At 42.9% G+C, this 13,015-nt stretch overlaps 2 protein-coding genes across 2 annotated transcripts; both read right to left on the bottom strand.

The window, feature by feature from the left end:
• Positions 1 to 8: 8 nt before the first annotated feature.
• Positions 9 to 3,082, bottom strand: star2 (steroidogenic acute regulatory protein 2). Its single transcript, XM_068305342.1, has 7 exons — positions 1,891 to 3,082; positions 1,701 to 1,808; positions 1,483 to 1,619; positions 1,249 to 1,407; positions 987 to 1,171; positions 540 to 633; positions 9 to 322 (listed from the first exon to the last, which is right to left on the bottom strand). The coding sequence occupies exons 1-7, from the start codon at positions 1,952 to 1,954 to the stop codon at positions 218 to 220; spliced, it is 852 nt and encodes a 283-aa protein (XP_068161443.1). The 5' UTR covers positions 1,955 to 3,082; the 3' UTR covers positions 9 to 217.
• Positions 3,083 to 6,917: 3,835 nt separating this feature from the next.
• On the bottom strand, positions 6,918 to 12,714 carry tbata (thymus, brain and testes associated). Its single transcript, XM_068306005.1, has 9 exons — positions 12,513 to 12,714; positions 12,020 to 12,184; positions 11,871 to 11,928; positions 11,185 to 11,209; positions 10,829 to 10,978; positions 10,575 to 10,656; positions 10,329 to 10,479; positions 10,199 to 10,239; positions 6,918 to 8,008 (listed from the first exon to the last, which is right to left on the bottom strand). Exons 1-9 carry the CDS (start codon positions 12,703 to 12,705, stop codon positions 7,944 to 7,946), a joined length of 930 nt encoding a protein of 309 aa, XP_068162106.1. The 5' UTR covers positions 12,706 to 12,714; the 3' UTR covers positions 6,918 to 7,943.
• Positions 12,715 to 13,015: the final 301 nt, after the last annotated feature.

The following is a 13,015-nucleotide window of genomic DNA, read 5'->3' as shown; positions in this document are numbered from 1 at the left end:
TTAACTGCTTCCAGGCGTATTTCGACAGACTCCTGATTGGGAGCTCCTACTGAGGTTTGATTGGCACGCAGTGATTCCTATTATAATCTGGCTTCCTGATCAGCTGGCGTTGACATCTTGCCGCCGTCGCCTTCTGGCGTCTCTCGCTTGGAGGCTCACCAGAAATGGCATCAGCCAGACTGACGGCGCCGCGACATCGGCATCACGCTGTCTCGGGTCACCTGGGAGCGGCGCTCGCTGTGAGGCGTCGTCGGAGGTGTCGGGTGAAATCTAGCTGAGCTCGGGGCAAAGCCTTATTGACAAGGGACTTTGGCAGCCAGCCCTGAAAATAACACAACCTGGATTAGAGATTATTATTAGATTATAGCATCATTCATGGGAAACAATGAAGGGGTGGTATATTTGATCATGGGGATTTAACCGTTTACTGTACAGGTGATGTTGGGATCCATCAACTGAGATCATCGTGAAGAACACATTCTTTTCTGAAGTGGACGTGTCTCTGAGACAGGGGGGGTACGCGAACACGCTTTATTTACCTTTACATCCATGTTCAGGAGCCATGTGAAGCTACTCTTGGATGCGTCCTCCTGCAGAGCCTGGATGACGATGCAGGTCGGTCCATCCTCGGCTCTGGAAAATCAGACACAAACTCCAGCGTTAATATGGATGACATGCTTTATGTGGATGACATATTAATAACTCAAAAGCATTTGGGCTCTAATGGTCAAATGAACATCTCACTATAGGTTTTTTGGAATTGATCTTTGGGTTCAGGTTCGGGTCACAAAGTCACTGATAACTCGACCCTCACACTCGTGAAACACGATATGCCTTCAGGCGTTTCAGGCGATGAAGCACTTCATCGCCACTAGTCAGAGTTAATAAAAATCAAAACACTGGTCAGATTAGGAGTTTTCCTGTGAGAGAAACCCAAATGAAGCTGTTGCGTTTTATTTTGATATTTACAGCCGGGTTAATGTTACCTCACGAAGCCCGCCTGGGGCGGGAAGGACTCCAGTTGGATCGCTGCTCCTCCGAGATAAACGCTGGACTTCTGTTTGCAGCTGTGTCTGACGCTCACAAAATCCCTCTGGCCGATCAGATTTCTCGCCGTTTCAGCCGAAACCTCGTGAGTCACGATCGTTTCGGGTCCTACGTGCTTCAGAATCTGCAGAAATCAGAGGCAAATATCACATTTTTGTCCAGACTGAAATTTTGTTTGTGGTTTTGCATTTGGTGACTCACTTTTATATGTTGTATGCTCGGGTTCCACAGGTGCATCTCCTCCACCCTGACGAACAGGAGGTCGTAGAGCTCCTCCACGCTGGCCTCCAGCACCGCCTCCAGCCTGAAGACCTTCCTGGCCCCCGGCATCATTTTACTACAGATCACATCCCCATCGCTCTGAGAACAGAGTGACGACGAGCATAAGAAACATCTCTAACATGAAAAAACTTCACTTTAAATCACTCATTTTACCTCTGTGATCTCGACCTTCCATCCATCTTTATCCTCCAACATGCTGAGAGCTTTCCTCATTGCTTCCTGTCCTTGGTGTACGTAGAGCTGATGGTCTTCTTTTGAAGGGACTGGCTTCACATCTTCAACTTTACACTCTGCAAAAAGATTCTTTCAGAAATCGCTCAACAATAGCGTCAAAGTGCCAAGGAAATATACAGAAAAGATTGCTTTAGTACCCTGATTTCTAAATCCAGCAGGCGATCTCATGTGATGCTGGATTTGTCTCAGTTTCTGCAGGTGTGTCAGCTCCTGGCCTATCACTGCCACGGCTGCCCGTTGAAGTCCTGCATGATTGAAGAAGAAAAGGCTCAGCAGTCGCACCCCAGAAAGCAGAAAGTCGTCCGTCACATTAGAGAGACCATTTACCTGCCATGCTCCTCAAATGTGGGTAGGAGATACCACAGCAGAGCTTTACAACTGCAGGCAGCATGTTGTCTGTCTTTGGCAGTGACAGCAAAGCAACAGACAGCGTCTCTGTTTTTTATACGGTGTCTGAAGGACGCCAGGCCGAGATAAGAGCCAAAGGAGAAGATAGGAGCTGCTGGATTCAGTCCTGAAGGCCACACGTGGCAAGAATTTATTCACTAAAACACAAGAGTTCCTCTGTGAGTCTTTTCTAGATTCGCATTCTGAACCAGTTCAAAGCAAAACAAAGCAAATAATGACAGTTAAATGTCATAGATCTAATGGTTTTGTTTTGTGCATCGAATATGGTGATAATTAGTGCAAAGTTAAGAGACTTTGATGTTTCCAGAAGAAGGAAGTTTTGCACAGTTGTGTCCAACAGGTCCCGAATCAGGACTGGCAAGAGTGACAAGTCCTGAGCGAAGAGCAGGATATCCCAAGATCAAAGTCAAACCCAAGAACTCCCAAGTCAAGATCGACAAGTCCGAGGTTAAGAACGACAAGTCACAAGTTGACAGAGACAAATGACAAGTCAAGACTGTCAATATAAAAGTCAAGTCAGTCAATGCCGAGAAGATTTCAGTCAAGACAGAGAAGTCTCAGCTCAAGTAAACAATGAAATGTTATCAGTGAAGACAAAAAGTCCCAACAAGTCTCAAAAAGTCCCAACAGGTCCCAGGAGGAGTAAGTTGTAAGTCATGACCGAGACGTCTCCTTCAAAAACGACAATTCTTATGTTAACACCAAAATTCACAAGACAAGACAAAGAAGTCCCAAGTCAATACAGACAAAGTCGTAAGACAAGACCGACAAGTCAAGAGTGACAAGTCCTCAGTCAAACTGGTGAAGTCAAGTCAGGGCCCACCAGTCCCTATTCAGTCCTTCAAGCCTTTTTTACATGTCATAATGTGATATTTGACAAATGTTAACATTCACTCCTTATTCATTGAGAGATTTCTGAGTTTAAGGGGAGTCAAGTCCTTAAACTTAAGACTCGAGTCCCTGGTCGTACATGATTCAAGGTGGAGAGCGACAGAAACAAGTCACCATTATAGCAACACCTGTTTTTCAACCTACCAATTAAATTGTGTCGATTGAAATAACATTGGTTTCACTTCAGAAATACTTCTGGAAAAAAAAAAGACATAAAGGTTTCAGCGTTAATTTTAATTTAATTAAAATTATGTTTTACATAACTAAATCCTAGGTTTATAATGTCCAATTCAAGTAGAGAATGTTCTGTGCAATTATTAATTACCTATGAAGCATTTCTGAAAACTAGTTTCTATAATCTGCACACCTGCTGTGTTCAGTGAAAAATACCAAATCCCAACAGATGTCCAGACGTTGTTTGAATGTGAGCTGTTCTGTCTACACGAGTAAGATTAAATCAGGCGAGCTGTAATGAGTGTGAGCAAAAATAACCAAGACAGTGCTTGGAGATAACTTTTTTATTTTGCCACAATCCCTTTGCAATTTTGCAAGAATATCTTAACAGGGTGCCTGAAAGTTCAGAGGTCTCAGAGGGAATCCGAGGAAATCTCAGTTAATTTTGGTCAAGGCCCTGACATGCGACCCTGAAAGACACTGGAGATTAGAACCGGCTGATACAGCCGCAGTGGATAATGGGAATCGATGCAAAAATAAGACTCAGGGATGTAGCATCTAATCAAACGCCGGAGTCACAAGTCTGGGCTAGAAGCGTATAAGTTGCATGGTGGACTGTGCTGTGAATTAAAATGGAAGGATTTGCATTATTTGTAACGGTGGAAACATACAGCATCTCATGATTGAAGCAGAGAGCAATCACACTGCAGATTATAGACTTAAATGTCACTCTATAAGCTCTTGCATGATTGTGATCTACAGATGTTTGGCTCCGAGGGAATAGGCAGGTAGCTTGGGGACTATGTATGTATGATTCACACATAATGCAAAACAAATTCACACGATTCCGTGTCCTTCGTCCCGTTGGGCCAGCCCACTTGGCTGGAAGTGATATGAGAGGCTACGAGATAGCAAAGAAGCTACAGATAGTGTGTCTGGGAATAATAAGGTTTCTAATGTAAAAACAGCAAAGGCACATTGTTAAAAATTAATTTTGTATTCGTAATTATTTGATGTGTCAAACCTGCGTTGATAAAAAAAGACGCCAAAGTGCATAAAATGTTAATTAGTTCAATCCCCATTCTTCTGCGGTGACACTATTATATGGCAGGAGCTCATTATCACATTCATGCTGATAATTCACATGCAATCCACACAATGCAGTTTAGAACATGTGTTAAAAAAAAAGAGCCTATCTTCTGTCTGCAGCGAGACCTCGTCTGTCAGACAGGTTCACTTAATCACCTTCTGTAAATGAGGAAAAAACAAAAGTCTAAAAGAAAATCCTCATGTAGATTCTGTGTGGCGGCGGCGGCTGACAACTCCGCAGAGACAGATAAGGCGATGATTCGTGTGTGAAGCTTGGGCAGCAATGGGAAGATGGAGGTGGAACACATAAGAATAACATGAATGATCTGGAAACACCACGAGAATTATTTTTCTGATGGCTGCAAGATGTTTGGCTAACAACACTGGTGTGTTGCTACGCTATTGGCTGGCTTTAGCAGGCCGCTCTGACAGCTCCAGATGATGGCAGAGGTTAAAATGACAGGATGGCGTTAGAAATAAAAACACACAAATATCAAACAACAAATGATCATATCGGTAAAGGTTGAGTACATTGAGATCAAATCAATTAATGTGAAACCTCTGCAAAAATATTGAAACTAATTTATCTCTATAATATCCAATATCATAATAAATTACTCATTAAACCTAACCCTAACCAAAATCCCTAAATCTAAACCAAACACTAACCCCTTGCCCTGACCCTAATCCCTAATTATTATATTGGTAGCCCAAATTATTACGCTCTCAGGTCAGGATTTCTATTTCGTTATTTGCCTATCCCATTTCAAAAACAGGCAAATTTGTTATGTTATTGGCTGTTATTATGTTACTGATTTCTTCACATCTTCCCCAGAATAGCAGGTTAATCTGGAAACAGGTGATAGATTGCTACTGGGTATGAGAGGGGCGTCCTTGAGAGGCTCGGCCAATCTCGTCCAAGACCGGACGAGGTTTGGCTCTTTTTTGAACCTGGATCACTCTCTGGATGTTGAAGCCTAGGCTCAGATCTGAATGTGTCTTCATGAAGGGGAGTTGTATCTTTAAAATTCTTTGGCCGGCTGCCACCCTCTCTTCTCAATGCTGCCTTGCAGAAGCTTTGCTGATAGAGCGCCAGCAAACAGCTGCCTCTTATCGGACCGGGCCAACAGGTGTCCTTGTGAGAAGAATTCATGACGTTAATGCTGAACTTCACCTGCTGACCAGGGCAGCTGTCCTCCAACTGTAGGCACAGCAAGGACTTGTGAGCAGCAAGGTGGCCTCTGAAGCCGACGGGGTGTTGGTTCTAACGTGGTTCCCCAAAGAGATGCATTGGAATAGAATGCCTATTTTAAGTTCTGCAGCTTTTATTTCATTGAGCTGTCTGTCTTTTCTTTTTTGACTGCTTCTCATCAGGGATTCTGTTTCGTAATTTCAGCACAGGGGAATCCCTTTTCAGTTCTTTGGCCTGCTGAGGGATATCGGGTTTGGGGTTTAATCGGGGGTATTAAAGCACCAAACTTCAGCGCTATCACCTCGACGACGGCAAGAAAGTTTCCGAATCAAGAGTAGAGAAGAGTCTGACAGGAAATAGCAATCCCTAAAGACTTAAGTCATGTTGTACAACCCGTTTCATGGTCTCTTGAATCTGTTTACACTGTTTCTTTGCATCTCTTTGTCGTTGACTTGTTTCTCTCTTTCTGTTGTCTGGTTGTCTTGGTGGTCATGGTTTCACTTGTGTTGATATCTCTGATGTCATATCTGTGTTGTCATACCTGAGAAGTGTTTTTCTTTAAATTGAACATTGTGGAGTGGCCTTTCGTTGACGTCATCCCAGAATGCACCTATGCTGTAATCAAGACGTCCTATCAGACCTTGATACTATACGTCAGGTGGACGGATCATGACAGTCGAGGACAACTTTGAGGGGAGTAATTCTATCTTTTTATTGTAGTTTGTGAGTTTTTCTTAATCAAAACTGCAAAATAATGATGATTAATAATTGTACAACAGGTGCAGAGCTTTTCTGAGGGCGAATCTGTCCTGTCTTGGCAGACTCCTCCATTGCCATTGCTCTATCTTGTCAAGGTTTTAGCGAGATTCCAGTCAGAGCAGCCGACAACTGTCTGCGATAACCACAACATGGTCTCCATGGGGGAGGCGGGATAAGTGACAGCAACGAGTTTGATAAGTGGGTTTGTCACAGCTAGAGATCCATTTGATCTTGAACTGAAGTATTATGTAATCCCTTTGTTCGGTATCTCAGTTTCAGACCTTGTAGTCAAACACATCCATGTTTGAAAAGAGTCATAACACACTGCCTGGCCAAAAACAAAAAGTCCCCACCAAGAAAACGTCACACACTCATATTTTGTTGGACCACCTTTGGCTTTGATGATGTTGGATATGACCGCTGGGCAAAGGCATCTCCAGCACATCCCAAAGATTCTCAATGGGGTTGAGGTCTGGACTCTGTTGTGGCCAATCCATGATGTCTCGTGCTCCCTGAACCAGTCTTTCACAATTTCAGCCCAATCAATCCTGGCGTTGTCATCTTGGAACATAATTTTCCCAGGTGATTTGGCCACCACAGAGTCCATATCTGAGCCCCATTGAGAATCTTTGGTTTGTGCTAGAGAAAGCTTTGCCCAGCAGTCAGATCCCACTCATCAATGATGCAAAATCTTGTTGAAAAATTAATGCATCACTGGATGGAAATAAATCTTGTGATATTGAAGTAGCTGATCAAAACAATGCCACAGGGAAATTCATGCCGTAATCAAACATTCAGCATTTGAGTGACTAACGCTAATTGGTTTTTTGGGAGCAAACTGAGTTTAGTAGTTTAAAACTTTTACGTAAAATTGTGGCCTCAGAGGGTCGTTTTGCCTGTCACTCCTTCTTGTAATTAATATCTTACACATTGAATAATTTTTACTGATTATACTTTTACCGAAAAATAAAAATTAACTTCCACTTCCAAAGGGATTAGTTGTTAAAGTCAAACCAACATGTGAGAAGAATCCAACATTAAGGCCTTGTCTCTCCTCTAGGAACAAAGTCGACTGAGTTCATGTGCATTACTGGTGATGCAGTTGTGCACAGCAGTGATTTAGCCATATGCTAACACTGTTTGCACCAAAGTGCCCCAATACTTTTGCTACTTAGATTGTGTTTTCACTGACGTCAATTTGTCTGCTAGCATAAAAACTTCTTTGACCAACCCTGACGGGCGGCTGTGAATGTAGCGTGGGCTAACTTTAGTGTCACAGCTGGATAAAAGGGCGGACCGAAGAACTCTTTTAGTCTAGCTAATCAGATTAGATTAGGATTTTGCAGGAAGTGATGCTCTGCCTCACGTAAAGTCTCTTAAGTTACGCGATAGTGAAGCAGATTGAAAGAAACTGCAAAGACTCTTCAGCCGAAGAGATAAAAGAAAAGCAGATTAAACTAATGATTGGGGAAACACAGTCAATACGCTGATAGCTTTAGCCACGCAAGCTTTCAGGAGTATCATTGAACACTGTGGACCAGCTAAGAATTAAATTATCCACATATGAAATACAATTAGGATTTGAAATCAATATTGGTATTGAACCTGAGGAGTCTGTAAACGGATCAGGTTTGAACACGATGATGCGGCGACTTGTCTTCATCAGTTACCTTTAAAATGTACTCAAGTTAAACATGTACTCATGTCGGAAATGTAATTTATTTATTTATTTTCTTATTTATCACTTTTTAATCACATGAAAACTTCTTTGAATTGGGGTTTATGTAGTGTTTACAAAGTGACCATCAGGGTGTGGAGCTTCGTGGGGACCTGGACATTGCTGGGACATGGTCTCAGAGCTCTGGAGTTATTCTTGGAGGAGATTCTCTGGTCCTGCGTGGACTTCTAAGACCTCTGCATCTCCAATCCTCTCTGAAAAAAAGAAGAGGATCTGTCAAACTACCCAACCTGGCAATCTCACATGAAGCTGTGAATCAATGTTAATCAATCATTGACCATCATGCCTCAGACCTGAGGTGAACATTTATTTTCCTGCTGGAGCGGAAAAGGTCTTTCGTACTGTAGGGCTCTCTTCACATTAAATGAGAGATGACACATATAGAACACAAGCAATTACAGTGTTCATGACAACATCATTCCATTCCATCAAGAACACACCAAAGAAGAAGGCCTGTAAAGATGAGTAGGGGACCAAAGGAGGGAAAATCTCATTTCATGAAAGTAAATTGGATATTTCATAATGGGGGGGAGGGTGTTTCAAGGGCTATCTGAAGTTGTTTCACATAATCCTGCTTCATCTATCTATCTATCTATCTATCTATCTATCTATCTATCTATCTATCTATCTATCTATCTATCTATCTATCTATCTATCTATCCTATCAATCCGATTTAAATTGTGATTCTAGTTCAGATCCTAGTACCATTGTATTGTGTTGTTTGGTAATTTGTTTGTTTGTTTGTGTGTTGATTTGTTTGTTCTGGTTTGGGGTTGGGACCAAATTTGTTTCCTGTCTCCTAACGTTCTTCCGCGCACAGGGGTTTGTAAAAGTTGAATAATTTTCAAGATTTTCTGATTTTCCTTTATAACTCACTGTTTTGTTCAGTAACTTCAGTTAAATATATCATACAGCAGACAAACACAGTGAAATTTGAGGTGTGACATGAAGTTCACATAATTTCAGCTTGTAATTAAAATTTAAATTAATGTTTACATAAAGTGTGTAATAATTATTTAAACAAAAGTAAGCAGGTGTATACATTTTTTTGGTTTAATGATTTGAATACCTTTAACTCTAATTGTTATTTGGCCGTTGATTGTTGACCTTCACACACAGGTGAAGCCAATCATGAGGGAGAGTATTTAAGGTGGCCAATTGAAAGCTGCTCTCCTATTGTCTCTTCTCTGAAGAGAGGCAATGTGGGGGCTTGAAAACAAATGACAAATGAACTGAAAGCAAAGATTTTTCCACATCATGGTTTAGGGGAAGGCTGCAAAAAGCTAGCTCAGAGATTTCAGGGATTTGGGAACATGGAAGCGCACAGGCACAGTTCTAGTTAAGACTCTGAGTTTCAGGCTGAGAACAATTTCAGATAAGCAGAAGTGAAGTCAAACTCAACCCACAGACCAGATCCACAGACCTACAACATGGTCTTGCTACAGATGGTGTCAGGTGCAGGAAGCCTTTTCTGAGCACACACCACAAGCAGTATGCTGAAGCACACGTACACGTATGTCTGATAAACCTAAAACTGAGTTATTTGCACATAAGGGGATGTTATGCATGTTGGATGAAGAACACGGCAATCCAACACAAACATTTGAGATGAACACTGCTCAAGTTCTAAGAGGAACTACACTGAAACTAGACAAAGATCTGGAACGAATGCCAGTCCAAACACCTGAAGATCATTGAAATTCCGTGGTGTGATTAAGAGTGGGCTGTCCATGCTGACTGAACTGAAGATGTTTTGTAAAGAATCTATAGCCGTAGGAATCGTTTAGAGCATCTGTCAAACTCGTGGCCCCGCTGAATCACCAGTCTATAGTATTTTGTTGAGAAATAAGCAGTTATCTTTTGAAATTGACCTTTTCAGGTCAAAATATTGCAAGAACAATAAATGTAATGACTACTTGACTTGCAGCATAGGCTGTGTATTGACTTTCGGCCCCTTGAGTAATCAAGTTTGACACTCCTGACTGTAGGCTGTTATTCCTGCAAAAGGAGGATCTACTAAATATTGATGTAATTTTTGTGTTGGGGTGCCCAAATTTATGAACGTGCTTACTTTTATTTCAACAATTATTGCACACTTGCTGTAGGTTCTATAAACTTCATTTCTCTTCTCAAATATTATATATTTAACTGAAACTGCTGAACAACCACTGATCTATAAAGGAAAGTCTTGGGGTACCCAAAATGTTTTCATACCACCATATCCACGTATTTAAATGCTGAACCCATCTGAACAGAACTTGAAGGACAGACCGGTTAAAATTTAATGTGGATCCAGATTAAAACCGGAGGCAAATAATACGTAAATCATGAGGTGAAACAAATATTTTATCATGAAAGTAAAATCTGATATTTGAATGGATACCTGGTTGGTCGGCGCTGGAACCTCGATTTGCTCCAATTGAGCTGTGAATGTAAAGAGAAGTTTTAAGAAATGAAAACCTTGAATTCTTTTTGAATAGAAGAACCAGCTAAAAGAAAAATATCAGTCTCACTTCGTTCTCTGAGGTCTTGTCCAACTCTGGTTGGGTTGGGCCGCACCAGGATGAAAGGCCTGGAGGTGGGCGAGATTCTGATGATGATGATGGCCGGAGAGGTCGACGCCCTCCAGAGCTTGTTTGATCATCCCCATCACCATGTCTTTCTCTATGGGTTTAGAAAAACAGCTCAGAGCTGCAGCAACAGCATATTACATTAATCCTACTATGGTAGTGCCTTGCCATAGTAGAGGTGGAGATTACCTCTTTGGGATGCCAGCAGAAGCCACTGCTGGACACTGGAGAGGGAATCCGTCTGCAGGATCTGACAGAGAAGCTCCAGAACCTGCCGGGAGAACAAATCAACACGGGTTCAACCAGGTTCTGGAGACGCCTGCTAGATCTAAGCTGGAGGGGGTCTCCGTTCCAAACTTGTCCCAAAAGTTGGGTTTCAATAAAGTTTGTTCATCTTTCGTCTGCTGAACATTAGCCCCATTTCTGGTGGACGACTTCCTCACCATCAGCTCCTGGTCGTGGAAGGCCTGAGGGTGAAGCAGGCGTTGGGAAGGGGTTCTGCGTTGGTACGACTTGGAGGATGGAGGGATGATTCTCCCGGTTTCAGATGAATATTGAGTCTTTCTGCGGATGAGTTCTTCCTCAGGTTGTTCCTGGAACAGAAATATGCTTTTCAGTGCAGAAACAGAAACTATCCCACGTTTTGTCAGTAGAAGGTGGGGCCACAGGAGCAAAGAAAGATGCAAAACGATGACACCATCACCCAGATTTATGATCACGGACAGAAATATGTGGACAGAACTACAGCAAAAACAATGAGGGACTGTCTGGTTTCATTTGTGCAGCAAATTTTGGTTACTTTGTCAAATTGCTGCTGGGATCTTCTTCTGTGGTGTTGATTCTGAAAGCTGACAACACCATCTACTGGCCTGGCATGCATACTACAGCGTTGTCATGGGGATTGTTTCAAAAACAATTGGTGCTGCTGAGTGCAAAATGTTTTTTCATCCTCTTGATAATTCATCTGGCTCCAACATGAGTGCACAATAATCTCCTCCATAGCAGGCAGGAGCCCAATTACATCTCAACAGCATTGGTGAAACATCAGTGGATGCATGCGTGATATGGAGGAGTCAAAAGCTATTTTTCATTTTACTCCAATTATGAGTATAAATATACCTCCTCTGCAAGATTTCATTTGCATATAAGTAAAATTTTTAGAGAAAATTTGTTCAGTTTGGAGAGAGAAGCCACACAATAGGACAGAACCCGTTCCAACTAGGCAATACTCATCAACCGGAACCGACCGGGAAGGGATCCAGAATCATCCAGCTTCTATAAAAAGAAAGCAGGGACCTGATGGTCCTCCATCGCTGGATGACCTTATCCCCATGAGCTTAAGTTGCATTCACAGCCAAAGGTTGGGCATCAAATCCAACCCAAACATACCGCTGAGTGTCTTCCGGACACGTCTGGCAGGTTTTATTCTGGTAAGCCAGGACAAATCCCAGTGACGCATGTACCTCTTTTTTCACTTGAGAAGACAAACTGACTTTCGCGGCGAGTTCTTTGAGCTCATCCCTCCAGGCCTCGGAAAACAGCGCTGTGGAATAGCGAACAAGAACAAATCCCGCCGTTACACGTGATTTCAGAGGGAACATCTGAAATACTACAGCTGCTGTTGTCTGACTCACCGGATTTGCTTTTATTTGGTCCGTCGCCTCTCTGAGCCGGCGGGAAACCAAAAGTCGGGTTGTTGGCCTTCCGGAAAACGTGGCTCTTGAGGAGAGGATGAGGATACAGGGATGAGGTGACGTACCAATCATCTCTCACCGAGCAGACGGGCCTGCCGTTGAGGCCTGTTGGAAAGAAAGAGGGAGAGTGTTCGGGGGGGGACAATCACAGGTCGGGGCGAAGAGACCGAATCCCACTGTGACCAAACGTCGTGAAGACGTGTCTTTCATGTAAAGCTATCAATCAATCAATCAACTTTTATTTATATAACGCTTAATCACGTCATCAGACATGAAAGAAAACCAACAGAACCCCCCAGAGCAAGCATAAGCGACAGTGGCGGGGAAGAACTCCCTCATTGAGGAAGAAACCCCGGGCAGGACCCAGTGGCTTAGCGTCAGGAAGGGCCGTTGGCATAGAAACAGAGACATCAAAATCAAGGGATTCCCTCACCCTGGATGTGTCTCACCCGATGTGGGTGAGGGTTGTGTCTGGAGAAGAAGGAGTGATGACTCAGGGATCCGAAGCGAGCGCTGCTGCTCAGAGGCTTGTAGGGGAAGTCGGCGCTGAGCGGAACTTCGTTCAAAAAGCTGCGGCTCGTCGCCCCGGTGGAACCCCGGGACGCCAGAGTCGGAGCTGCGGACATCTGGAATAATATTACTGATAACTCCGGAGGCTTTGTTTGAATCTGAAGGAGCAGAAAAGAAAGAAAATCACTCGCATTCCTGTCGGGGCACTTGAAAACGACTCGACAAAAACCAGAAACTTCACCCAAGAGATTAAATTTCACTTATTCAAAACTGAGATAATAAAATTCTTCACTGGCTGAGTAACACTTGCAAAAAATAGAACCACTTAACCCCAGAAAACAGCTTCCAGCTTCAACTTCATGTCCTGTGTTGCTTTTGTTGCTTAGAAACCTGAACCGAGCGAAAAACAATAGCAGCTTCTGACAA

This window comes from Antennarius striatus, chromosome 21 (genome assembly GCF_040054535.1).
Source record: "Antennarius striatus isolate MH-2024 chromosome 21, ASM4005453v1, whole genome shotgun sequence".
In the NCBI taxonomy this organism is placed as follows: Eukaryota; Metazoa; Chordata; class Actinopteri; order Lophiiformes; family Antennariidae; genus Antennarius; species Antennarius striatus.
This window is presented reverse-complemented; position numbering and strand designations above follow the sequence as displayed.